Below are 27,960 nucleotides of genomic sequence, written 5' to 3'. Positions count from 1 at the left end.
CGCACACTAAGAGAAAAAATGGATCTGTACTTCATTTTTAACGACATGATTCTTTCAACTCGGGTGAGCAACGTAGGGCTATCAAAGCTCTCTTGTTCTCTCTTGTTCTTTCATACAATTGTTGTGCGATAACAGCTTTTGTAATGCACACAAAACAGAAAAAATATGCATGCATAAATGTTAAGTGATAACATCCAAATACATTGATAAAGCAGGCTTAACGAACATCAATTCATTGTATTGTACAACTCCAAATGGAACACACAAGCATCCGTTTAACAAATGATAACTTATCTACTTGAATAGCTTTAACAGCAACAGTTGCAACCACAAAATAATAACAGGCATTGGTTGAACGAAATGCATGGCTTAAAGGGAACTAATCTACCGGCCTTCGAACGAATCAATTCATGGGCACACAACATCTGTCGCGCGTTTTTTGTTTGTTTGTTAGGACGTGAAAGGAAGATTCGATAATCCAATTTTGTAAACATGTTCTCCGTATGTCTATTATATCCATCACCAATCCAATCAGTAAATACGAGTCCGAAACATGGATGTGCTGTTACTTAGTGTTGTCTTTATTTATGGAATAAACATAATTCAGGTATCGTCTTACAGTTCGAAGAAACTTGAAACAGCATAGGCCCTTAGATATATTAATTATACAAGTGTCATGTTTATACGTTGTTTTAAGTTTGGATGTTTGGTGGTGGTGTTGTTTGCTTAATATGTGAGCGTTATCCTACAATTCGATAGTAACAAATGCCCTCATATAAAGAATGGTTTATTTATTCAATCGATACTGAAATGCATTTCGGAATAATTGTTCGTTAGCAAAATCGTCTATATGGTCATCAAACACAACTGTTACGTGTTTGGTTCCAGTAAATATTTACGAAGAGCATTAACTTATCATAAGACAGTATACACTATGTAACTTAAACCATATACATCATATGGAAGTTTTTTAAATTGATATTAATCCTTGTTATTTGTAAGTAATTAAATATTTTCATTTTATAAAAAATGACATTGTATATGGCGTATGGTAAAACCTCATGCGGTTAGAATGTGGCTTTAGCTGTAATAACCAATCCCCGGTACACTAAACTCCGGTTATTTTCCTTAAAAGCTGCCTTATGATGAAAAAAAAACAACAAAAATGCAATCATGATGTACGAACTTCTAACAATTCATTTTAGCATTGAATCGTGGAATTCTCTATGTATTGAAATACAAAAAAATACGCATGGTCGAAAAAAGTTTGTATCAGTATAAATGGTTCTGGATTATAATCAAGTTTAAACAAATACAAAATAAACAAACAGCATTGTTTTTTTGCACTTTGGTGCGGATAAATTATGCCTGAAGTATGAGCATTCAGTTCTCAAAGAGTTTATTAAACTATACATTATGACCCTTTCCAGTATTCATATTATACATTATCGCTAAAGAATAAAGACATAACACCCTATTCTTATATGTTGTGCTTTAGTGCAACCTTCCTGACCCAGTCACCCGGTCGCAAGAGTTGAGCGAGCGTTCCTCGGACCTCGGGGATTTCTTACGCCTCGACAATCCGCCCGAGTCTTTCAGTGGGGATGCAGCGCGCGTGACGCTTGAGTACAGCTGTACCGGTGACTATTACGTTGGCGTCGAAGTGATTTCTGACGTGACTGACGTAATTGGATCAGAACAGTCAGTGAAAGTGTTCACCAAAGTTTTCAAATGCACAACAGACGTTGAAAGATCAAGATTTATTTCGAAAAACGTAAGGTTAAAATTGCCGTCAAAACTTGCATTTAATTACAACGCGTTAAACAAAAAAATAGCACTGAGTTCTAAAACCAAAATTCGAGCGTGGATGTTAGATACCAACTGGTGGCCTCTCTGTCTTAAGTATAGTAATTGCTATACTAGGTCTGCAATCAAGGTCTCACATAACACCAATATCGATCCGCCATTTTCAAGACCCTTCGTCACCGCACGGGGTCTTCGTACCTGCAAGTCTTTCTCATGGATTCTACTTTTCTATTCGACGTCTTTCAAGATACCACAATGCCCTGTCGAAAATGGTAAGGTTGAGATATGTATAAAAGTATATGACTATTATATCTTTTGTAATCTACCAAAAATGCCTATACGTTGTTCATATATCATACAAAATAAAACGACTTTAGATCTGTTATTGTTTTTCCAGCGGTTCAAACGGTATTTTTGTTTTAAAACTAGGACATAATAGTATGAAGACACCATTTAGTCGCTTGTATTTTATAGATATGCTGAAAACATACCAGTATTGTAGCCGGAAAATCTGGTAAAGAAGAAAAAAGGTTTATTCAACACTCGATTTTTTTAACATTACCATTGGTTGGAATTAAATATTACCACAGTACGCTCCATCAAAGCAAACCTGAACAGCTTGAATACATGTTCACATTCATACACACTTCACATTGTCATCAATTTCAGTGATGAAATATACATCCAGTTTAGAAATCTTTGTTTCTCCTCTTACCTAGAGGTTGTCCAGCTTATTCAATACCCCGTGGCGCTGTCTGGTGAAGCCTACGGCGTGTACCGGAAATTGGAACCATACAACAACCCGGATCTAGAGGACAAGAGGCGCGCACAGATTATGAAACCCAGGTGAACATTTCGGCTGAATGTTTTACACTTTTGAATGTCTAATATGCGGTATCAAACAAAGCTACGCCAGGCAAAACCCTTCCAATACTTACAAATACATGAAGCTACTTTCTATGAGGCTAAAGTGTCCCACATTTTACAGTTCATCAATAATCATAATCAAAGTCTTCAATTTCAAGTAATACTTAACAGATCCGAGATAAGTGTGTGAGAAATTACCACAGGACTTGAAGGGCGTTCGTCTTAAAACAACATGAAACAACGTTTGCTTTGTAACCGTTATCTTATGGGAAGGTTACCGTTGCTATGCGTTCGTTATGAGTCCATAGCGATTAAATCAGTAAGGATATTGAAGGTCAACAAAACTGTCAATATGCTTTGAAACCCAAGTGTTCATAGTTTTTCGATTGGTGGGGTAACCGCTGCTATAGGTGTGTGATATGAAACCACAATGGTAATAGTAAATATATAAGATTATAGCTGCTTTGAGTTTGCGATGTCATGAATTCCCATTGGTTACCGTAAACGTATTTAGAAGGTATCCGCTGATTTTAGTTTGTTATAAATCACGATGGTAAACATAAGCCGATCGTGTCGGTTTCTGCACTGTACCGCCGTCCCTCTATGTACAGGTTCGCGGTATTTGTATGGCTGTATCTGCTCGAGCACTGTACCGTCGCCCCCACTATTTACATGTTCACAGTATATGTATGGCTGTACCTGCTCGATCACTATTCAGGCGCCCCTCTATGTACAGGTTTATGGTATCTGTATGGCTGTACTTGCTCGATCATTGTACCGCCGCCCTTTTCTATACATGTTCACGGTATCTGTATGTCTATACCTGCTCGAGCCTTGTACCACCGCCCCCTCTATGTACAGGTTCACAGTATATGTATGGCTGTACCTGCTCGAGCCTTGTACCACCGCCCCTCTATGTCCAGGTTCACAGTATATGTATGGCTGTACCTGCTCGAGCACTATCCGTCGCCCCTCTATGTACAGGTTTATGGTATCTACATGGCTGTACCTGCTCGATCATTTTTCCGGCGCCACTCTATGTACAGGCTCACGTTATTTCTATGGCCGTACCTGCTCGAGCACTGTACCGTCACCCCACTATGTAAAATTCCCCGGTATTCCTATGGCTGTACCTGCTCGAGCACAGTACCGTCGCCCCTCTATACACAGGTTCACGGTTTCTGTATGGCTGTACCTGCTCGAGCACTGTACCGTCGCCCCTCTATACACAGGTGCACGGTTTCTGTATTGCTGTACCTGCTCAAGCACTGCACCGTCGCCCCTCTATACACAGGTTCACGGTGTCTGTATGGCTGTACCTGCTCGAGCACTGTACTGCCGCCCCTTTATACACAGGTTCACGGTGTCTGCATGGCTGTACCTGCTCGAACACTGTTCCGCCGCCCCTCTATACACAGGTTTAAGGTTTCTGTATGGCTGTACCTGCTCGAGCACTGTACCGCCGCCCCTCTATACACAGGTTCACGGTGTCTGTATGGCTGTACCTGCTCGAGCACTGTACCGCCGCGCCTCTATACACAGGTTCAAGGTTTCTGTATGGCTGTACTTGCTCGAACACTGTACTGTCGTCCCTCTATAAACAGGTTCACGGTGTCTGTATGGCTGTACCTGCTCGAGCACTGTTTCGCCGCCCCTGTATACACAGGTTCACGGTTTCTGTATGACTGTACCTGCTCGAGCACTGTTCCGCCGCCCCTCTATACACAGGTTCACGGTTTCTGTATGGCTGTACCTGCTCGAGCACTGTACCACCGCCCCTCTATACACAGGTTTACGGTTTCTGTATGGCTGTATCTGCTCGAGCACTGTTTCGCCGCCCCTCTATGCAGCGTGCTGCACCACTCTACGTGGGACGCCAAGTACAAGACGCCACTTCTCTTCATAACACAGACAGGTTTGAAAATTAGTTTTCTTTGTTTTAAATTTAAGTTGAAATAAAAATCGCTTGGATTATACACTGTATAACGGAGAGACCTTTGTAAAGGCCGTTCGTCTTATACTTAGGAAGGGTTCCTTACACCACTTTGTGCTTGCTGTTTGCTTAATAATATACATGCACATGCAATACGAAATAATATAACTATGTATAACATAAAATAATACATTTGTTTGAAAGAACATTCGACGTACATCCATATTTTATCCTAACATATTTTCATTTTGCACTATAAAATCCGACGAAAGGGTATTATCCTTGTAAAATTTGAGATTCTACGAAAACATTCGATATTAACCTATATTATAAGCTGATTCTATTATGTTTTGAAGTTGGACCATTTATAACAGCAGCTGGTTTCGGTGTCTTGAAATCTCTCATAATTGAGTCTCGTTCTGAGAAAACTGGGCTTAATGCATGTGCGTAAATAGAGAATACTAGGTCGGTGCCGAATAAAGCAAAGTTTATTTTGCGAGGCTTAGAAAATCTGAACCACGAGCCTCGGCGAGTGGTTCAGATTTTCGTGCCGAGCAAGATAAACTTTGCTTTATTCGGCACCGACCTAGTATTCGATTTATCCCATCAATTTTCTTAGTCGTAAATTATTTCTTTAAAAATAGAATAGGAAAATCGAACTAGACGGAAAATCCCAAAGATATTTTAAGCAAACATTGTTTCATAATTTAAATCGTGTCGAGCCTCATACATTACAAAAAGATCAGTAACTAACCTGTTTTTCTGTTTATCATACCTCTTCGTCCCCGATTTTTAAGAAATATTGAAAAAAAAGACACTAAACAACTGCATCTTTAGCGTGAAACAACTTGCATTGTGTCGTATGACGTGTTAATAATGACGTAACGATTACGCGCACTTAATATTTGTAAATAATGTTTATTTGCTTTTTGAGTTGCACTTTGTGTTAAAAATATTTACATCTTGGTATCAAATTGTTTGTTTTGTTGAATCTGATTCGATTTTACTAAAAATGATTACTTTTTAGTTGATTCCGAGTAATATGAACATTCTTCGCCGCGCGTGACAGCTTTATTTCAGCACTGCTGAAATAGAGGAAAATTTATTCCACAGTGGTTTATTTCGACAATGCACGTCTGATGATGGGATAAAGTGTAGGCTAATCTTGGACGACATTGACTTTTCGCTAAAAAGAGACCTTAAACGAAAAATACGATACGAGAGGAAAGTGTCGTCTCTGATTAGCCTGTGCACAGGCTAATCAGGGACGACACTTTACGCACATGCCCATGTCCAGTTTTCACAGAACGCGGCTCTGTTAATAACATCACCCCAATTCACGGTCTCCCCTCCACCTTCCAGGTAACGTGCATATTCAGGTGGAGCACACGGACGGACAGCAGACGGCGGGGATAGCCTGGAACCCCGTGCCCCTCAATCAGTGGATCCGGATCGTGCTCACCTTCAACGTGAACTCGGTCAGTTATACATCATCGTGCGGGTTCATTAAAATATACAAAGGCGTGTATACGGAAACTGGAACTGCCAATTATGTTAAGCGTCGGATAATGTCGCAGTTGTAATTGCTGCTGTTTTTTGCAGTCCCACGCCCTTACGCATTAATAAATATTGGATATTCAAATGAACATATATAACATCAAAATCGTTTTTTTTCTGCATTTTTATACACGAAGAAAACATGAGTGTATGCAAGGTATATTATAATCTCCGCGTTCTTTTTAAGTGGACGTTGGCAGTAACAACAAACCGGTCTCTCTCCGAAACTAAATACAGCGAATACAGGTGGGCAAGGTTTCTTTCTTTTGCTCCAACATGCTTATTCGATTTACGAATTCGCATATATTGTGGCAGCACGAAACTCAAATCAATAAACATTTTTCATGGATTTGAAAGTATGAATACACATTGTTATGAAAAATACATACAATGGCAGGAGTGAAAGGTGCAATAATGAAAAAAAAATCAAGAACGCATTATTTTATTAAAAACATGATTTGACGAACAGCAAATAACACTTGCTAAATTAACGACTCGTCAAGCGCTTCAAAAGCACTTTTTTCAGAATCTGTAGCGATCGATTTCAGACACGAAGGCCCGCCAGTTCGGTATGACGATACTGAAGGACTATTTTCCCTTGGAGGATCGGAGAACACCCGCAGTGTGCGCGGATATATAGGCCAGGCGACTCTATATAGGCATGTTGCGCTGAGAGCTACGCAGGCAAGTCATGCAACAGTTGATCTCAAACACGATGGTGTACTCAAACAACTCTGAAACTAGTTTGTGTAAGATTGTTTGTCGATGCTTTTGAATAAAAAAATCGGGGGCGATTATTTGCCGAACAAATCATTGGTTCAAATGTATTTCTATTTAAGCCGGGAGGTCACGGCTTCGATACCCATTGTAGGGGCGTTCTGTTGATCTCCCCAATTATACCAAGTACTAGTTCTACCCATTAAACGGACCCGATAGCTTTTTCATAAGCTCTTTGTCTTACGAAGCAACCGAGGTAAAAGCGTTCGGGTGTGTTCAAATGACATATTTAAGTGGAGAGTTTATGAAAGAATGCCCAGACCGACAGGGTAAAGTTACCTGACGCATACACTATCATCCTTTTTATTGTTTTGTTTAGTGTTACTTCTATTAAGCCTCGCTCCGGGAAAATTCATATGCGTAAAGTGCCGTACCAGTGCGGTTCATGGATGGCACGTTAAGCCTAAACTGGATTTTTGTCTAGGAGATGCTTCCTCAAAACAATAAAAAGCGGACAGTGTCGCCACTGATTAGCCTGTGGGTCTGCACATGTTTATCTGGGATGACACTTTCAGATGGGACGACAATTTACGCACATGCAGTAATCCCAATTTTCAAGAACGCGGCTTTACTGTATCTCATATCACAGATCCCCCTGGAGAGTCTGTTCCACCCGATGTTCGAGCTGGGACTGAGCAGACGAGAGGAGAGTTGCGCCAGCTTCCTGCACTGGGTCCAGCACAGAGTACACGTGCACTGGAGAGACGCATTGGGACGCGGGAGACCAGGTGTGTACATGGAATGATGTTTGTGTGTGAGTATGTCGGGTTTTTTCAGACCAATCCGCGCCCGAAGCTACATAAGGTGTCCGAAGTGTGTCCCAGTACCCCTACCTTATTAACTGACTAAACTCACGACTGTGTTGACAAGTTTGAATTATATAGCTGCAATGTCCAGTCATCTATAGTTTCTACTGACAGTTAATCATTTTTGACGTGGTATTGTGCTCTTGTTGTGTGTATGTAGGGGTGGGGGGGGGGGGGGGGGCAATGCATATTTGAATGGTGATTAACAAGCAATCTGAGATAATTTTATTTAGTTGTTTGTATTAAATGTTGCAAAAAACATGATTAACCATTACCGGTAGTTTGTATGTTAAGCAGTCTTAAAGCAGTTTTGACCATTGTGTTAAAGCGTCTTCTATCCGGTGGCAAAAGCGAGACAAATACCAGGTTGTTGCTTTAACTTGCAGAAATAAAATGCTTGCATGCAACTACCATTACTAGAAAGTTACTGAAAAACGTATTGCATTTTCTGTTTCAGACGTGTGTACAAATCCTTTTTACGCAATGCTTCAGTCCTTTGTCCACACATCGGTCGTTATGCCGGTCTGCGGACCAGACGATAAAGTTCTGAAGCACCGGAAGTATGCGGATCGACTACTACGCAACATGCTCAGTTATGGATTACGTGACAATCTGAACTACAAGTCGATCGCCGACAAACTTTATCGAAAAGCTATGGACATGATTGTAAGTAAGACTCTGAATAAACAAATCGAAAGTTATAAACCTAATGAACACATCTAGACACATAATTAAACTGGATTTCACAATAAAACAAACCCAAGTATACACCAGAACAGCAGTTTTACGTAGCTAGCGGAACCAAGAGTGTCCACTTGTGTGTGTGGATTCCGGTTCGTCGATTTAGAGAACATAAACAATAAAATGGTAAAAAACGTGAATTGCATGCAATCATTCCCGGCACTAATAGCAATGTGTCTGCATAATAATCATATATAGGGACAGGGGATATGTGCATCCTGTGAGTGGATAACTGTATTATGTAATGTACATCTTCTAAATTGTGCTTTTTGTTAATAATTTTTTTTAAATACAGTAAAACCTAGAAAGGATATATTTATGTATATTTAACTAAATAAACATATGATTATGGTTTTTCTGTTTCAACTTTGTCAGATTTTCATAAATAATTGTATTTCTTAATGTTAATTCTTTCAAACTTAATAGCCAAAGTTAACAACCTTTTTCTTTACCAAGTTATGTTCATCATATCGCATTTCATGATTTTACGACGATGTCCCTTTTAACCTTTTTCCGCTGTCCTATCCAGGATGTGCGACTGAGAAGCGTTCCGACGGCGTTTCCTCTCCTCAAACAGTCAGCCTGCCTTGGTAACATGGACGCCATGTACACAGCCGCCGTTATCCTGAACAACGGGATCCACGTAAAAGCAGACGACATACAGGTTTTCTAAAGCTGCTTTCTTCTTTGGTGTGCTTATTAGTAAAGTATTACAAGTTTGTGTAGATCAAGTTTGGAATCATGTTATAAAAACCGATCTGTCCATGACGCCTTGTTTGATGTTGTTATATGGCAATGAACATATTATAATCATTATATTGTAGTATGAAGATGTTTTTTCTTTGTATATTTTCTTATCTTCGAAATGATTCAATGATGTTCTTCAATGAATTTCACAATGCCAAAGATTGTTTTCTGTTATCCAAGTTAAATAAGTTGAACTATCTTCAATTTTGACAATTTCTGTGGCGCCTTTCTCATGTGAAAGTGTGAAGAAACGATTCAAAATGAAAACGATTTCATTCAGAATGCTTTCAAGCTGTTAACCAATATATTACATCCAACGCTTATTCAAAATGTACAATGATAAAGGCACCGTTATTTGCCCGGATCCCCTTACTCCCTATACCACTCTATTTCCGGCAATTGCTCCATCTCTCAGCCGTCCTATAATTGTCTACTTCCGGCAGAGCCAGGCGTACCTGATGTTGGCGGCCCTGGATAATCACCGGCTCGCCGCTCTGGCCCTTGGACATAAACACCGGAACGGACTGGACGGCCTAACTGTGGACCTCGAACAGAGCTACCGTAAATATGCGTAAAAGTTGTTATTCTGATCTCCAATAGAGTCGCATTCTGAAAATTCAACGAAAACACTTTCTGCTGTTATGCAATTTTTGTTTAAAAGATTACTTTCCATAGCGGATATCGAATTTAAGCGGAAATTGTCATCCCAGTTAAGCCTGTGCAGACTTCACCGGCCAATCCGGGACGAAACTGCACATGCATTAAGCTCGGTTTTCAAAGAAATGGGCTCAATTTCTTGGAAAAAGACATCTAATCCCTAAGTATCACGTTACATGCAAATATTACTTTAATTAGAGTAGCCTTCTTTTATTAAAGGTATGAATTTGGATCTAATTGTATCGCACCCCAGAGTTTAGCATGTCCCTGTTGCACACACATATTTCAAATAAATTGCAAATATACATGGCATAGAAACATATTTGCCGTGCTCTGTAAAAAGGGGGTTTAATGCATGTGCGTAAATGTCGTCCCAGATTAACCAGTGCAATCATGGACGACACTTTCCGCTTTTATGATATTTTCTGTTTAAAGAAAGCATCTTCTTAGCAAAAATCAAGTTGAGGAGGAAAGTCTTGTCCCTGATTTGAATGTGAGCACTGCATGGGCTAATCTGGGACGACACTTAACGCAAGTGCATTAAACCCCTTTTTCACAGAGCACGGCTCATATATTTTAAATAAATTAAAAACATTAATGTCAGAGAGAAAATATCTTTGGTGACTTTTTAGGATATTACAAGTTTGTGGCAGATACGGCCCGGGCCGACAAGGAGCTTCATAAAGATACAGACGTGAGTGAACATTGGAGCAAGAAAAGATGCCGTTGAAATACTAGTAGTGAACGCATGCTCGAGTAACAATAGTAGAATTCGAGTATACTATATACAGACGTTTTTATGTTGAACAATTTATACGTGAATGGTTTGAATCGACATGATCGGGTAGGGATGGAAGGTATAACTAATGTTGTATACCGTAGTACAAGTTATGTTCAAAGAGTTTATAGATACTCTGCGTAAATATTTCTGTGTATATTTTGTCATGCAATGATGGTTCACCGAAGCTCAGAAATAAAGTGTAAATGGTGTTAAGTGCGTGCAAGATATTCTTAGAAGAAATGAAACACAAGTTATTTTCAAGCGATGTAAAATGTTTTTTATATCTGCTGTTGCCAGGTTTTAACGGAATCAATTCGCCTGACAGACGAGCTTGCTATAAATGAACAAACAGACGAGAACGGCGACATTTTCCATTGGCTGTCACACCAGGCCAAGCAAGGCGTTCTCTCGGCTCAGGTATACACATACATTGATCCTCCCTCTGGGCTCAATTCAAGTGCTTAAGTGTCGTTCCAGATTAGGCTGTGCAGTCCGCACATGGTAATCAAGGACGACACTTTCGGCAAAATTTTGGTATTTGTCTCTGCGCTCTGGCAGTTCTATATCGTGTTAATGTTCTGGTGCGATGCAAAGCAATATGAACAATAATAGACGTTATATTTTCGTTACAACAGAACCAACTACACAATTTGCAAAAACAAACATACATGATTTTATATACATGTACATTTGTATATTACGTGTACGTATATAAGTGGATTTTTAAACAATTTCATCGATCGGAAACAACATGTCAAAATAGTCGCTGCAATCTCGTCGATGTTTGTTTCAGAACCGCGTGGGTCGGGCACTGTTCTGGGGAAGCCAGGGACTCCAAAGGAACCTTGAGGCCGCCGTCGAGTACTTCCGGATGAGCGCCGACACAGGGGACGCACAATCCCAGTACGACTACGGGATAGTCCTTATGCGGGTGAATACAATTATCCATATTTTGAATTGTGGTTGACTAATATAACATCTAAAACGGAAAGTGAGCACCATAGAGGAGCTATCGCGCGTAGATGTGGCATTAAATAATTGTATAAGCGTTTCAGCCAGCTACTTTGCTACACATATAAATCAATGTTCAGTACAAGGTCAGTACCCTTAACTATATTCAAGCGACTTTGAAAATTGGACCTTACGGAAACTGTCAACGCTTCCCACATTTAATATGTATTCATAAAAGAACTTGTTAATTGCGGTTTTATTTACGACACCGATGTGGACTCCTGTGTATAATAAACTATTCTCGGGACATCAGAATACATAGCGCTTAAATCACAACTTAAAATAAATACACATGTAAATATTTACATCTCATAACGATGAAATATACAACGTAAACGTTGGACGACCCACTCCAATGTTCTTCAGATGTAAATGTATGTGTTTTATATGTTATTCTAAAGTATGTTCTTCTATTGCTGTATGTTTGCCCCAGGGTCAGGGGACGAAAAAAGATGTCCAAGCGGGCTTGCAACACATTCAAAAGGCCGCTGAACAGGTGAAATAATTCCAGTCAAATATATAAAATATATTCATTTAATGGTTGAACTGATTATGTGATAACATAACGATTGAGTCTATGCGCGATGCGCATTAATGCATAAATTCACTAACTTGTTGCCTTCATAATAAGCATGTAGTTCCCAAATTGTAGATTTCAGTCTTAATACGGTGTATATGTGTATCGCAGAAAAACCCTGCCGCGCTCAACGCGATGGGCTGGCACGCGCAACACTACGAGCGCGATATGACGAAAGCGGCCGAGTACTATGAGCGGGCTTATCGGCTGAGTGACGTAGACGCGACCTTCAATCTGGGCATCATGCACATGTATGGAAAGTACCCGGGACTCGAGAAAGACGTGGTGAGTAACGGATTGGCGAGCTTTTGGCATTGAGAGGCGAAGGCTATTTGGATTTAGTACATTGTGATCTTCAAAATTTGCGACCCATAAGCATATTTGAAGAACATGATTTTTTCGAATAAGTGTCATTTGTGAAGCTCTTGTTTAGTTCCGGGTGAATTCGAAGTAATGAGGTTGGACCAGTGTGTTTGTTTTAGAGGTACCTGGTTCGACTTTGGTCACAAACATGGTCTCTACTTCAGGAAAAACTTGGCTTAATATAAGTGCGTTAAGTATCCTCCCAAATTAGCCTGTGCAATGTACACAGGTTAATCAGGCACAACACTTTCCGCTCAGACAGTAGTTTTATTTAGAAAAGACTTCTTTTAAACAAAACTTTCCTTTTACGCGGAAAGTGGGACTGCGGACTGCACAGGCTAATCTGGTACGACACTTTACGCACATGCATTAAGCCCAGTTTTCCCAGAACAAGGCTCATGTGGTCTCTACTCCAGGACAAGGCTATGCGCTACTTCTCGCTGGCCGCGCCTCGGGGGCACCTCGATGCCGGGGTCATGTTCGCGTCCATCAATATCAAGGGAACCAGCCGACAGCCCAGACAGGTCTTCATGGCGGCAGAGTAAGAAGCAATTCAAATACATGAAATCGGGTTGTTTTCCAAAATGTAAGACAATGTATTACTAATTAATGAGGCATTCAATGTGAAGCTTGTCCTGTTTGTTTTTTGTTTTTTGCATATTCTAGTTAACGAAATAAAACTTTTTTGAAAGACAGATATGCTAACTAGAACTATTTTTCTAAATGACGTTGTTGACGTAGGAAGAAATAAACAGCCTTGCTGATCAGATTATATTGCAGAGGAAAAATCACATGGTAATTGTCATATGAGTCGCATTCTGAGACAAGAGGGCCTGAAAGGCCCAAAGTCGCTCACCTGAGATTCAAAGGAACTGACCTTTTATGTGCAGCCCAAGAAGTCATTAGATCAAAATGTTCTTACCAACTTTCATGACTAGTGAACATCCTGGCCGCCACGTTTTTCAACAGACCAGAACCATTTTCATACACATCCAAGATATCATTTAAACAAATTTACTGACAAAGTTTCATGAAGATTCATAAGTCCATATAAAGTAAAATGCCCCGCCCACTGGTGGCCATGTTTTTCAAGCAACTGTAACCAATTTCGAACTTGTCCAAACTATCATTGGGACAAATCTTCTGACAAAGTTTCATGATGATCATACAATAAATATGGCTTCTAGAGTGTTAACAAGGTTTAACTATAGCTATATAAGAAAAATACCAGGCCCCCTTAGCGGCCATATTTTTCCACCAACCGGACCCATTTTCGAACTCATCCAAGATATCATTGGGACAAACCATCCGACCAAGTTTCATGATGATCGTACAATAAATGTGGCCTCTAGAGTGTTAACAAGGTTTTTCTAAAGCATGATATATAGCCATATTAGGAAAAATACCCCGCCCCCTGGTAGCCATATTTTTTAAGCAACCGAAACCATTTTCGAACTCATCCAAGATATCATTAGGACAAATCTTTTGACCAAGTTTCATGAAGATCGGAAAATAAATGTGGCTTCTAGAGTGTTAACAAGGTTTAACTAAAGCCATATAAGGAAAAATGCCCCGCCCCCTGGCGGCCATGTTTTTCAACCAACCAGCATCATTTTTGAACTCGTCCACGATATTATTGGGATAAATCTTCTGAACAAGTTTCATGAAGATCGGACAATAAATGTGACCTCTAGAGTGTTAACAAGATTTTACTATAGACATATATAGCCATATAAGATAACATGCCCCGCCCCTTGGCAGCCATGTTTTTCAAGCAAATGTAACCATTTTCAAACTCATCCAAGATATCATTGAGACCAATCTTCTGACCAAATTTCATGAAGATTGGACAATAAATGTGGCCTCTAGAGTGTTCACAAGGTTTAACTATCGCCATATATAGCCATATAAGGACAAATGCCCCGCCTCTTGGCAGCCATGTTTTTCAAGCAAACGTAGCCATTTTCTAACTTATCCAAGATATAATTGAGACCAATCCTCTGACAAAATTTCATGAAGATTGGACAATAAATGTGGCCTCTAGAGTGTTAACAAGGTTTTACTATAGCCATATAAGGAAAACTGCCCCGCCCCCTGGCGTCCATGTTTTTTTTACCGATCTGGACTATTTTCGAACTCGTCCGAGATATCAATGAAACCAATATTTTGACCAAGTTGTATGATGATTGGGCAAAAATGGTGACTTCTAGAGTGTTCACAAGGTTTCTCTATAGCCATATAAGGAATACTGCCACGCCCCCTGGTGGCCATGTTTTTCAACGGACCGAAACCATTATTTAACTCAACCAACATATCATTTCGACAAACATTTTGACAACGTTTCATGAAAATTGGGCATTTAATGTGACTTCTACAGTGTTCACAAGGTTTTTCTATTTTTTGACCTAGTGACCTAGTTTTTGACCCAGCATGACCCAGTTTCAAAGTCAGTCGAGGTATCAATGGGACAAATGTTCTGACCAAATTTCATGAAGATCGGACAATAAATGTGGCATCTAGAGTGTTCACAAGGCAAAATGTTGACGACGGACGACGCACGACGGACAAAAGGCAATCACAAAAGCTCACCATGAACACCTTGTGCTCAGGTGAGCTAAAACTGGGCATACTGCATGTGCGTAAAATGTCGTCCCAGATTAGCCTGTGCATTCAACACAGGCCAATCAAGGACGACACTTTCCGCCTAAATTGAATTTTTGCTAAGAAGAGACTTCATTTAAAAGAAAAATGTCATAAAAGTGGAAAGCGTCGTCCTTGATTAGCCTGTGCAGTCCGCACAGGCTAATCAAGGACGACACTTAACGCACATGTATTATGCCCAGTTTTCTCAGAACACGACTCATATTTAAGCCGCCCTCTTGGAAAACTGGTCTTAATGTATAAGCGTAAAACCTGTGTCGCACAGGCTAATCTAAGACGACACTTTTATCTTGTATTGAATTGTTCGCTTAAAGGAATTTACTTTTACGCAAAAATCGAGTTTAGGTAAAAAGTGTCGTCACTGATAAGCCCGTCCGTACTACACAGGTTTTCAGGACGACGAAACGTTACGCACACGCATTTTGCCCCATTTTGCAAGAACCCTTCTCATGCATACGCATGTTTCCAGATGGGCCAGATACATTGCTGAGATGTCTCCGGCGATTGGCCTTGTCCTGCGCAAAGGGATCAAGGCGTTTAAAGCTGGGAAAAGGTAAATACAAAACAGCAATGTAGTAATAAACATAGGTGCACTGTAATCTATAATTTAATGTGTATTCCAATATTAGTTTGCCGGGCTTAAAATACTTTTTTCCCTGATAAATATTCATATTGTAAGAAATAGAACAGATTGTAAAATGGAGAGTTGGAATAAGACAGTTGGTTGGCTATTGTGTAATCAGTAGTGACTACCCAAATAATAGGTATAATCGCAATATAATAGGTATTATTTAGTTGTTAATTTATTAAACAAGCATTTCTGTCCAAAACACATCAATTCCAGCGACGTGAGCCTGTTCTATTACGCATTGGCCGCAGACGCTGGTGTAGAGGTCGGCTCATTCAATCTAGCGTGGCTTTGCGAAGAGAATAAGGTACGTGTAGATACACCGTTAATGAGAACAAGAAAAGCGTGTTTTTATTTTATAATAATAATAATAATGTCATCGCCATTGATTTAAGTCTATCGCAAGCTTCTGATCGATCTGTATATTAAGTATATTAGTAAAGTTTGTTTTATATTGAATATAGAAATAAAAATTAATAGATCTACACCCAAAAAAAGTATATTAGAATAAAACACGCTTTCGCCATCTTTTTATATAATTTGTTTGCTTACATCATATTTGATAGATCTGTATAGTCATTTCAATGCGGATTTTGCATCCAAGTTATGCCTGTAGCTTGCTAACATTATTGTATATGCTGATGGATCTGTATTTAAGCAATGCTTTCGCCTGCCACTCCCTGTCTCTCTCAGTCTGACATCAGTATGTCCTCTGTTGGATCTTAATATAAGCAAGGCTATCGCCTCCCACTACCTGTCTCTCGCTGTCTGACATCTATATATTGCTTAATCGCCCCTTCTTCATATCTCTCGCAGTCTGACATCAATATGTCCGCTGTTTGAACTGAATATTAGCAAGGCTATCGCCTCCCACTCCATGTATCTTGCAGTCTAAAATAAATATGTCTGCTGTTGGATCTGAATATAAGAAAGGCTATCGCCTCCCACCCCTTATCTATCGCATTCTGACATCAATATGTCCGCATTTGGATATGAATATAAGCAAGGCTGTCGCCTCCCACTCCCTGGCTCTGGCAGTCTGACATCAATATGTATTCTGGTGGATCTGAATAGAAGCAAGGCCATCGCCTCCCATTCCATATCTCTCGCAGTCTAAAATCAATATCTCTGCTGTTGGATCTGCATATAGACAAGGCTCTCCCCCCCCCACTCCCTGTCTATCGCAGTCTGACATCATTGTCTCCGTTGCAGGAAGGAGTGACCACCTTCATCGAGAAGGAATGCGTCTGGAGCAAGTACAACATCTCTATTCAGAGAGAATCACAGTTTGTTGACTCTTACGGTAAGTTGAATAGACACGATACAACATGTAGATACTTACATGCGTTTAGTATAATTTAATGACGTATTGTTTCTTTGTTTTGTTAGTTAACGCTTTATTAACCAATTACCATAGACCTCTCTTTGCGACGCTAACAAATGCCGAGCTAAGATGAAATCTTTGCTCATAATATATGCTTAATATCTTACTGCATCTCAACACCGAGTCGATGCCAGTGTCTTGATTGTTTCATAGTGAGTGACAAAATATATGTTAACAGAGACTTGTTCGCTTGGTAATACATTTACTTATTACATGGTTTTAACTGCTCATGTACGTTTTCCAGATTATTCATTGGAATCCCTCGCATTACAAAGTCTTACCAATCTACTTTATATACGATATTGTGTCGTATTACTAATAAATAATTTTAGTTCGGCCTGTTTTAAGTTTATGTTTTTGTTCGCCTCGTTTCCAGAATATATTGAATATGCCAATATTTTCCTATTACTTGATGGTTTTTTGGTCAGCACTACTCAAGATGGGGGACTACTACTGGTACGGTTGCCAGGGAAACAGGGACATACACAGGGCAGCAGACATGTACGCCCAGGCCGCCGTGAAAAACAATCCTCAGGTATATCCAAGAACGTAATAAAAAATACACACGGTGGAACTTCATTTCCTCAGCAGGAGAAAAACCTTAAAACCTTATCACGGCGTTTGGTTCAATATTCACTACAATGAATCAATGGCCAGACAGATTGGCACAAAACTAATGTACCCGACAAAAACGCAGAAGTACACACAAAACACACAAAAAAAAAATCTGGGGTCGAATGTCAATGGAACGTATTGGGGAGCTTAACCGGTTGTATGCATCTACAAACCCCACACTTAGAGATTTATTTTTTACTGAAAAATGTATGCGCCACATACCGTATACTTACTTGTATGTAAGGAATGGACAGAGTGACGTTATGTGATACAATAGTTGTTCATTATATTCTTCTCCGTGTCCTAGTGATAGGGATCTCACAAGTAAGCGAATACTTGAAATACTACAATTCATGTTCTGATATGGCCCGTTGACTCAAAAACAAGTAGTTGAACCGATCAGTTAAAGCTTTGTTCATGCCAAGGGGAAGGAATATAGGATGGGGAAGTTCATCTGTAATTTTGTCTAATAGGACATAACTGGTTGGCCCGTCAGATGATGCAATTAAATACAAAAACTTAACACCCTTGCATATTTTTTATCGCATTTTGTTATTTTAAGTGTTTTTTTGTTTCTCACGTGTGTCTCATTCAGACTGTAAATTGGTTCATTTACAAATGAAGTCATGTAAATAGTTTTTTCTAAGATTGGTTGTGGACCGCGTATTCATTGAGATTACATGTATTTTCTTCGTCCTCTTACAGGCGCTGTTCAACCTCGCCTTCATGGTGGAGGAAGGCGTGGATATCCCAACGGCGACCCTACGGTATATCCGGGTCCCCTTGCGGCTCCAGGACAACAACGCCACCCTTCTCACTTTCCTGTACACCAAGTAAGACCACGTTACTCATATTGAGTGTATTACATAAAAAAGTCCGCGAAGTGTTGGTAATTGCGTTAATAATCAACAATTTGGAGTAACGGTGCGTTGAATTAAATCACCCTAGTTGTTTGATTATAAAGCGTTAGTCATAACCCTTATCACTTACATCCGAATTGTGTTTCGATTCTATCAAGAACTTATATATTTCGTAGATATACTATTTTCAGTGGCGTAGAGGCTTCAAGAATGTAAAGGCAAAATTTAAACGGTGGGGTGGGGTATGCTCCTCAAATGTTTTAATTAGTGTTAGATTTTAATATATTTTAAGTTTGAGTAGTGCCTTTTCAGGTGTCGTAGACCATTGGGACTCACTATAGTTTGAGTGTTGCCACTTTATATTCATTTGACCATCGAGACTTAATGTTGCCATTATAGAAGCATTGGTTTGTTAAGTCTTACTATAAATTCAGCTTTGCAGGTATCGTTGACTCACAGCAGAGTTTTACCCTTACTGATGCCATGGAACACAAAGGCTCACTATAGTTTGAGTGGTTCTCTTTTAGTTGTACTCATTATCATTTAAGTTATGACTTTTTATGTGTCCTGTATCATTCAGAGTTGCTGTAGTTTAAGTGTTGACCTTCAAGATGTCGTTGCCCATTAAGACCCACTATAGTTTATAAGTTGCTCTAGCATGTATCATGAACCATTCGGACTGACATTAGTATGCGTTTTGCTCTTGCAGGTACCGCGGACCATTGCGACTCACTATTATAATAATATTTCAAGTGTTGCTCTTGCAGATGTCTATGACTATTGTGAATCACTATAGTTCAAGTATTGCTCTTTCAAGTTTCGTGGACCAGTGTGAGTCACTATAGTTCTAGTGCTGCTCTTGCAGATGTCGTGGACCATTGTTTCTCACTATAGTTCTAGTGCTACTCTTGCAGATGGCGCGGACCATTGTGACTCACTATATTTCTAGTTCTGCTCTTGCAGATGTCGTAGACCCTTGTGACTCACTATAGTTCTAGTGTTGCTCTTGCAGAGGTCGTGAACCATTGTGGCTCACTATAGTTCTAGTGCTGCTCTTGCAGGTGTCGTAGACCATTGTGACTCACTATAGTTTTAGTGCTGCTCTTGCAGATGTCGTAGACCATTGTGACTCACTATAGTTCTAGTGCTGCTCTTGCAGAGGTCGTGAACCATTGTGGCTCACTATAGTTCTAGTTCTGCTCTTGCAGGTGTCGTAGACCATTGTGACTCACTATAGTTTTAGTGCTGCTCTTGCAGATGTCGTAGACCATTGTGACTCACTATAGTTCTAGTGCTGCTCTTGCAGAGGTCGTGAACCATTGTGGCTCACTATAGTTCTAGTTCTGCTTGTGAAGGTGTCGTGGGCCATTGTGACTCACTATAGTTCTAGTGTTGCTCTTGCAGATGGCATGGACCATTGTGAGTCGCTATAGTGCTAGTGTTGCTCTTGCATGTGTAGTGGATCATTGTGACTCACTATAGTTCTAGTTCTGCTCTTGCAGATGGCGCGGACCATTGTGACTCACTATACTTCTAGTGATGCTCTTGCAGATGTCGTAGACCATTGTGACTCATTTTACTTCTAGTGCTGCTCTTGCAGATGTCGTAGACCATTGTGACTCACTATAGTTCTAGTGCTGCTCTTGCAGAGGTCGTGAACCATTGTGGCTCACTATAGTTCTAGTTCTGCTTTTGCAGGTGTCGTGGACCATTGTGACTCACTATAGTTCTAGTGTTGCTCTTGCAGATGGCGTGGACCATTGTGAGTCACTATAGTGCTAGTTTTGCTCTTGCATGTGTAGTGGATCATTGTGACTCACTATAGTTCTAGTGTTGCTGTTGCAGGTGTCGTGGACCATTTCGACCAATATAGTTCTAGTGCTGCTCTTGAAGGTGTCGTGGACCATTGTGACTCACTATAGTTAAAGTGTTGCTCTTGCAGGGGTCAAGGACCATTTTGAATCCCTTAAGTTCTAGAATTGCTCATTCAGGTGTCGTTGAACATTGTGAATCACTAAAGTTCTAGTGATGCTCTTGCAGGTGTCGTGGACCACTGTGAGTAACTATAGTTTTATTGTTGCTCTTGCAGATGTCGCGCACCATTGTGACTCACTATAGTTCTAGTGTTGCTCTTGCAGACGGCGTGGACCATTGTGAGTCACTATAGTTCTAGTGCTGCTCTTTCAGATGTTGTGGACCATTGTGGCTCACTATAGTTTTAGTGCTGCTCTTGCAGGTGTCGTGGACCATTGTGACTCACTATAGTTCTAGTGCTGCTCTTGCAGATGTCTAAGACCATTGCGAGTCACTATAGTTCAAGTGTTACTCTTGCAGGTGTCGTAGACCATTGTGACTCACTATAGTTCTAGTGTTTCTCTTGCAGGTGTCGAAGAACATTGTGACTCAATATAGTTCTAGTGTTGCTCTTGCAGATGTCGTAGACCATTGTGACTCACTATAGTTCTAGTGTTGCTCTTGCAGATGTCGTAGACCATTATGACTCACTATAGTTCTAGTGTTGCTCTTGCATGTGTCGTAAACCATTGTAACTCACTATAGTTCTAGTGCTGCTCTTGCAGTTGTCGTAGACCATTGTGACTCACTATAGTTCTAGTGTTGCTCTTGCAGGTGTCTAAGACCATTGTGACTCACTATAGTTCTAGTGTTGCTCTTGTAGGTGTCTATGACCATTGTGACTCCCTATAGTTCTAGTGCTGCTCTTTCAGGTGTCTAGGACCATTGTGACTCCCTATAGTTCTAGTGCTGCTCTTGCAGGTGCCGTGAGTCGCCTCACTCGGAGGCCTACCTGCCATGTTCTATAGCTCTGTGGCGTGTGCAGCTTATACAATTCTGGGACTCGCATCAGACACTTATCAAGGTATAACTCTTTTCTATCAATCATTTGCCTTTTAAAAAGCTACCTCTTAATTATTATATCTTTGGTAAGTTTAGTCTTCCAATTCACTATTAAACAACAATCACTAGAAAATATACCAAGTATTTGTTCTGCATAGAATCGGAGGCGATAAAGACTCAAAAAGCCTCCAGCTTTCAAAACAATATATCAAAAATATAGAGAAGTTCAACGAAACAACATATATAATTTCCTTTAAATATCACTAAGGTTTAAGACGCCTGGTATACGCGGTTCAAGGTCCTCAATGACGTAATTTTCCCACAGGTGTCAAGCGTGCTGGCGGTAATGGTGTTCACGATCCTCTCTTCCTACACGATGTTCCGCGTGCCGAGGTACACGTCACAGAGGCGCCACGGAGACGACGCAAACATCTGAGCGCTTGAAAGGCTTGACGTCAGAGAATGACGACATAATCATAAACATATTTTAATACTGCATTTTCGCAAAACGAAATCAAATCTTTGCGATGCCCCGTAGAGCGTGTATAGATTGCAAAACGCGTTTGTGTAAAAAATATTATCGCTGTTGTGGTTATAAACATTGTTCTAGATACTTATAAACATTGTTCTAGATACTTATAATAAAATCACAAACAAACGTCCATTATTATACATACTCCATTGTTTCTAAAAAATGTGACTAAAAACCAAAGGTCATATTATACACGTGCACACAAATTCAAGCGTTCGCAAATTGAAACTCAACTACGTCGAATCAGAAAGTCGACAAGGACACAATTTGCGCTCAAACTTCGTAAATAAAATAAGTTGTGGATAAAGTCTTCATTTTTGTTTGATATTTAATATGCGTGTGTGGTTTGTACATTGCAACTCATCAAACCGTGGGAATCGGCGAGGTTAAAATCATATGTGTTGAACAATTACTGATACGATAAAACCATGGATCACAACTTAAAAAGAACAAATGCGCAAACAATAAAGTACATGTAAAACAAGTACACGTTATTTAAATTGCTCAACAATTTCGTTCACATAGAAAACAACATTGTAATGTTCAATATAGAGATCTACAAGAAATGAAGTTTAATACCATACGAAAGTATAACATAGAATCATTATAATGTGATAGCTGTCCATGGTTATTGCAATAATCGTTATTTAAATTTCTATGAATGAAAAACCGATACAAACACAAGTGATATTTAGACGTACAGATTACTCAATTTTTATTGGACTAGCCAGGTCACATGCTGACGGTGTATTATTCCATATAAGGTGGGTAGATTTTTATATTAGGTTAGTAACGATAAACGACGTCAATTACGTACACTAAACACTAATACGTTGTTCAATTAAGAAATATTTTTCGATCATGGTTTGTTGTCGAATAAGCCACAGTAAGGAGTAAAGATTCGTAGGAATTAAATCACGAGTGCGAAGCACAAGCGATTTGATAACACGCATCTATACTCCTTACTATGGGTAATTCGACAACAAACCATCATAGAAAAGTATTATTTCGATTTTAACACGATTCTGATTGATTTGGTTCAAGCTTTTGGACGTGAACTATATTTTTCAAGATCCCGCCCTTCTGAGTAAAAAGTTCACTATTTAGTGACGTCATTAAATTGTACCAACATATGACGTCGTTTTCATTAACTACCTATTTTGCAAATGACGTCACTTTCATTGAGAACAAATATCGTACACACTAAATGACGTCACGTTTATAGATGCTACTGAAAAGCTGACATGCTATAAATGTTTTCTTGATAACGTTTCCTAACAAATAACATGCTTTGTAGGCGTGGTTATGTACGGTGGCATAAAGGGAACATAGGCAATATTTTGTTTTACAGTCTCTATGACGTGCGCACGTCATAGCTATGACGTGCGCACGTCATAGAGTTGCATAAAGGGGGCATATGTAATATTATTTGACAGTCTCTATGACGTACGCACGTCGTAGCTATGACGTGCGCACGTCATAGAGACTGTAAAATAAAATATTGCCTACGACGTGCGCACGTCATAGCATTGACGTGCGCACGTCATAACTATGTGTTGGAATACAGAATACATATAGTGAATTTGTCTCCTTCACGTTGATGGTGGAGAAAGAATGCTATGATACATTCGTTACGCGATACAGGGAAGTAAATATATATTAAGCTCTATAGCGAATTCGTGTGTCGGGTATGGGACGGTGAATAAAATAGATATGAAGATCTGATATCATATTTATTATCAACAAAACAGACCAGCCGATATTTACAAGTATGCACAATCATATTTACAATTTTAAAACATGTATACACACTAGGTAGACTACAACAATCACAATCATTTTCAATGAGATTGTATTCATTTCTGACATAGAAATGAAATACAAATCTAAGCGGCGGTTTTTGGATTTACCATGTAAAACTATTTTAAATATATTTTTTACTTCAATATTTAACCCATCATATGATAGAAAACACAACTTTAACACCACACAACAAAACATTATAATCAACATTACTAAACAGTCATGTCACGTTTAAATACGTGTAACAGACTAAAAAAAAACAAAAAATAAACAGACACCAACAACACAAAACAATTTAAAAATGAGGACATACAATGACTGTCATTGAAATTATACACATAAAGGTAAATTTATGAAAAATTTAGCATATACATAACCTGAAATATAACGCAAGAAATGTACACAATCTTCATGTGATAGCCTTATTAAATGCAACCCTGTATACATGTATATGTCAAATTGATGCTGTAAACAAGTATAATGCTGATCAATGCAAATATGTAATTTTAACATATATATAAGCTTTGTAAATTATACACATATCCTAATAAATAAGCAAGCATCTTCGAGAATGCAACTCAGATTGAACCTTCGAAAACATCTTGATTTTTTTAACATGTTCAGGCATTATCAAAATGAGTAATAAACAATTGATCAATTTAATATACCATTTTTATATAAAACCGCAAACATATAGATATAAAAAAATAATTGAATTGTTGAACACTATCGTATATTGCAAGCAACTTGTCAAGTTGACTATACTTAAGTACAATATCATACACCCAGAATCATACTACTTGTATAACATGAACAGTTATATAATATCTGCATATATCAACGAACCGCTCCTTACATATTTCAATTCAATACATACAATGACTTTTTTCATGATTTCATAACGGCTACCATTTAATAATTTGGTATGGGGTATATAATACTTAACACAAGTGTACAAATCACAAAATCAACAACCATTTTATAACCGTGGCATACAAAACCTCTTTAAAGCCACAATCTCCCTCGTTTACAACACACACACCGAAGTAAGTGGACTAAATTTTGTGAACAACTGACCAGTGCCCCAGATAAGCTGCGTATCTGCGTCTTTAACCCTATTAAAATGTTTTAAAATGCAAAGAAATACAATATCATGCGTATTGAAAACGCAACCAATTTGACTTTTACGCAAATTCGTCAAATTTGATGCGTACGATGCAATAGCTTCGATCGAAAATGCTTTGCTCGTTTTCGGAATTTTCTCTTAACTGTGGCATTATTATCATTACACGGCGACGCTTTCATTCAGCAAGCGCTAGGATAACGGAGCAGTCAAAATTATTAAAGCGATCTGCGGACTAGATTCCACAGTTAAGTAAAGCGTCTGACCAAATAATTGACGAAGACATACATGCGTTTTCAATCTGACATAATTCGTCGCTCATTGTGCATGTATTTGTAAAGCGTCTGTTCATTCAGTTTCTATTAGGATGCGAAATCAAAATGTTTAAGAGAGGTTGAAAGACGTCCGCGATTGTTGCGCCAAAATATCAGTCGATTGCAAACTTTTTCGAACCAAGAAAGCAAGAGCCAATAAGTGCGGAATAATTCGTGTTATCGATTTCTTTTAAGTTTAAAGTTTATATTATGGACAGTTTCAAGGATTAAAGATGTTATGAAACTTCAGTTTATTAAAGTTAATTATGATAGTTTACAGTTTTATTGAATCAATACAAGTGTGCAGCTTCAACAAAAGTAAAGCAGCAATGATTTTAAGGTATGCATTTTTATAAATAATTTCACCCTATTTCAAGAATGAAATCACCCTATTTTTCAAAATCGATGGGTGAAAACCCTATTAAGCAAATAATTATCTGGGGCATTGAACTCCGAAAAATATAATATAAGAACTATATATAATATATATAAAAATATAAGAACGCCAGAGCGTCATTCTTTTTTTTTCTTAAAGGCACTATTTCATATTTTTATAAAACTACACGCTTCAAAATAGTGTAAAATATTAATAAAACAATACATTGTACATACATTTTGTGTAAACAAGCGAAACCATAATCCTGACTAAGAAAATGTTTAAAATATTGGCTTATAAATGTATAATCATCATTCGAAATCTGGAAAATAATATCGCGTGTGTAGCTTTTTCCACGTTAATTTGGAAAGTTCGCGTAGTACTAACATAGAGTTTAAATTCGCTGATAAGTATGAAAGCCAGCATGGCGCAGTGGTAGCGCTCTAGCTTTCCCCTCCAGAATGTCCGGGTTAGATGGCATATTTCAACTGTTTTACTTGCTGTTGTAATAAGATAATTAAAATAGTATAGATTTTTAGTAAACATATTTCATTACATTTTTTAAATATATGAAAATCTGTTAACAAGTCCGTTTAAAATGGCGTCATTTGCGCGATCGACGTAAAGGTATTCTCCACTCAATTGGGGTTACTCTAAACTGATTTACCGTCCCTGGTGCCCCGGATGTAGAGAATTATGGGATGGATGAAGGTGAGTGCTTGAAGGACCAGCAGCATTATGTTCAACTGGAATGAACAGCACAGAAATTGACAAACATGAAAAAACACGACATATGTCGGGCTACATAAGACTGCAAAAAAGCATGCTTAGCATTGGTGTTTTGGGGCGAAATTTAACGCACATGCATTAAGCCAAGTTTTCACAGAACTAGGATCATATAAGAGTTCAGTAATGCGTTCTTACATGAAGTGCGGAGCCCGCGTAGGCGTCGAACCACTGGAATAGCGGGTACTGGGCGAGGCCAGCTATACCCGCAGACATTTGAAGAAAGCCGAACATCACACCGAAGTGATCCACTGGAAAGCTGCAATAGTTAAACCTCGAATAACGAGCTTGAAAATAACATTAAACTAGGCTTAGTGTCACGTAGGCAGTCATGTTTTGATCTGTGCTTCTTTTGATACAGATATATGTAGGTAGGAATTATGCTACACATTTTAAAATCTCGAAGACCGACATGTCATACAATATTAATTAGATCAACAATAGTTGTGTAACCGAAATGTGCGTCGATCGCAATAGAACAAAACAATAAAACAAACTAATAAACCATTTTTTTATTTAAATAACATGGCACAACATAAATTAAACGACGACCAATCACAAACATTATGCAGCATAAACAGATTTGCCAGAGAATGTGTTGACTCCTCCCCAGCTATTGTTAATTAGTGGCTTTTCGGCAGCATGTTGAGCCCATTGACCATTATGCTTGCAATTATTGAACAAGCTGAGCCTTAACCTTTTCGGTACCGAATAATGGGTGCTAGACACGACTTCTCCTTCTGGCATTTCTGGTGTATTCTTATTTATGTTTTATGATAAATGATGAAGTAACATTCTTCAACAAGAGGGCCATGATGGCCCTGTATCGCTCCACTTTTTTTATGCGAAAAAAAAGTGCTATGCGCATGGGTTGAAATGTACTCAAGCATGTGACTTTCTCTTTCTATCCCTCGTCCTACTGGGCGCTTAAAGTTTTAGAGCATTTTTATATATTGAAAAAGTTACTACCGTGTTAACTAAACAGACTTAAAAGCCCGGGAATTGTTGCACAGGTCCTTTGCGTATAACGTAGGTACATTTATCTCTCTAAGAGATATTGTCGTTCTTTCTATTTCACATATTTTTAGATGCTGAAGATCAAATCTACGCATTTGATTTGAAACGGATTCACAAGACCCATATGAATCAAAATGCCTTAACCCTTTACCAAACGACACATTTTGGACTTTCCAAATTTGAAAGAGGTTGCAGACGACAATTAAATTGTAATGGAATCTGAAGGATAAGATCAGTCAGGGTAGAAATAATTGTGATAAAAGAAGAAATTGCTCATCTTGAGCATTTTCTCCTTTTATCACAATTATTTATAAAGTCGTCAGCTACAAACCTGTTAAATCCTGTTAGTGTTTGGTAAAGGGTTAATAATATCTGGTTCCTT

At 38.9% G+C, this 27,960-nt stretch overlaps 2 protein-coding genes across 3 annotated transcripts in view; one reads left to right on the top strand and one right to left on the bottom strand.

Annotated features, from left to right (window-relative positions):
* The first annotated feature begins 3 nt into the window (after positions 1-3).
* LOC127867810 (protein sel-1 homolog 3-like) lies at positions 4-22,285 on the top strand. 2 transcript variants are annotated; one of them, XM_052409277.1, is made up of 24 exons: positions 4-63; positions 1,499-2,078; positions 2,526-2,652; positions 4,464-4,588; positions 5,969-6,084; positions 6,351-6,409; positions 6,712-6,847; positions 7,530-7,668; positions 8,204-8,412; positions 9,017-9,151; positions 9,678-9,795; positions 10,524-10,585; positions 10,970-11,089; positions 11,466-11,603; positions 12,117-12,179; positions 12,372-12,545; positions 13,040-13,164; positions 15,754-15,837; positions 16,129-16,219; positions 17,125-17,215; positions 17,725-17,831; positions 18,617-18,744; positions 21,547-21,649; positions 21,953-22,285. In XM_052409277.1, exons 1-24 carry the CDS (start codon positions 19-21, stop codon positions 22,061-22,063), a joined length of 3,186 nt encoding a protein of 1,061 aa, XP_052265237.1. In that variant the 5' UTR covers positions 4-18; the 3' UTR covers positions 22,064-22,285. The 2 variants fall into 2 exon arrangements, with proteins under 2 accessions (XP_052265237.1, XP_052265236.1); XM_052409276.1 differs by lacking the exon at positions 4-63 and adding an exon at positions 487-607.
* Positions 22,286-23,879: 1,594 nt separating this feature from the next.
* The window catches only part of LOC127867812 (equilibrative nucleobase transporter 1-like), a 28,052-nt gene continuing 23,971 nt past the window's right edge, over positions 23,880-27,960 (bottom strand). The window contains exons 10-11 of the mRNA XM_052409281.1: positions 26,700-26,820; positions 23,880-26,521 (exon numbers count right to left, since the gene is read on the bottom strand). Coding sequence (XP_052265241.1) covers positions 26,429-26,521; positions 26,700-26,820 — 214 coding nt within the window. The 3' untranslated portion in view covers positions 23,880-26,428. The remainder of the gene's footprint in view (positions 26,522-26,699; positions 26,821-27,960) is intronic.

This window comes from Dreissena polymorpha, chromosome 2 (genome assembly GCF_020536995.1).
Source record: "Dreissena polymorpha isolate Duluth1 chromosome 2, UMN_Dpol_1.0, whole genome shotgun sequence".
Lineage (NCBI taxonomy): Eukaryota > Metazoa > Mollusca > Bivalvia > Myida > Dreissenidae > Dreissena > Dreissena polymorpha.
Note: the sequence above shows the minus strand (reverse complement) of the source record. Positions and strands in the feature narration are given on the sequence as shown.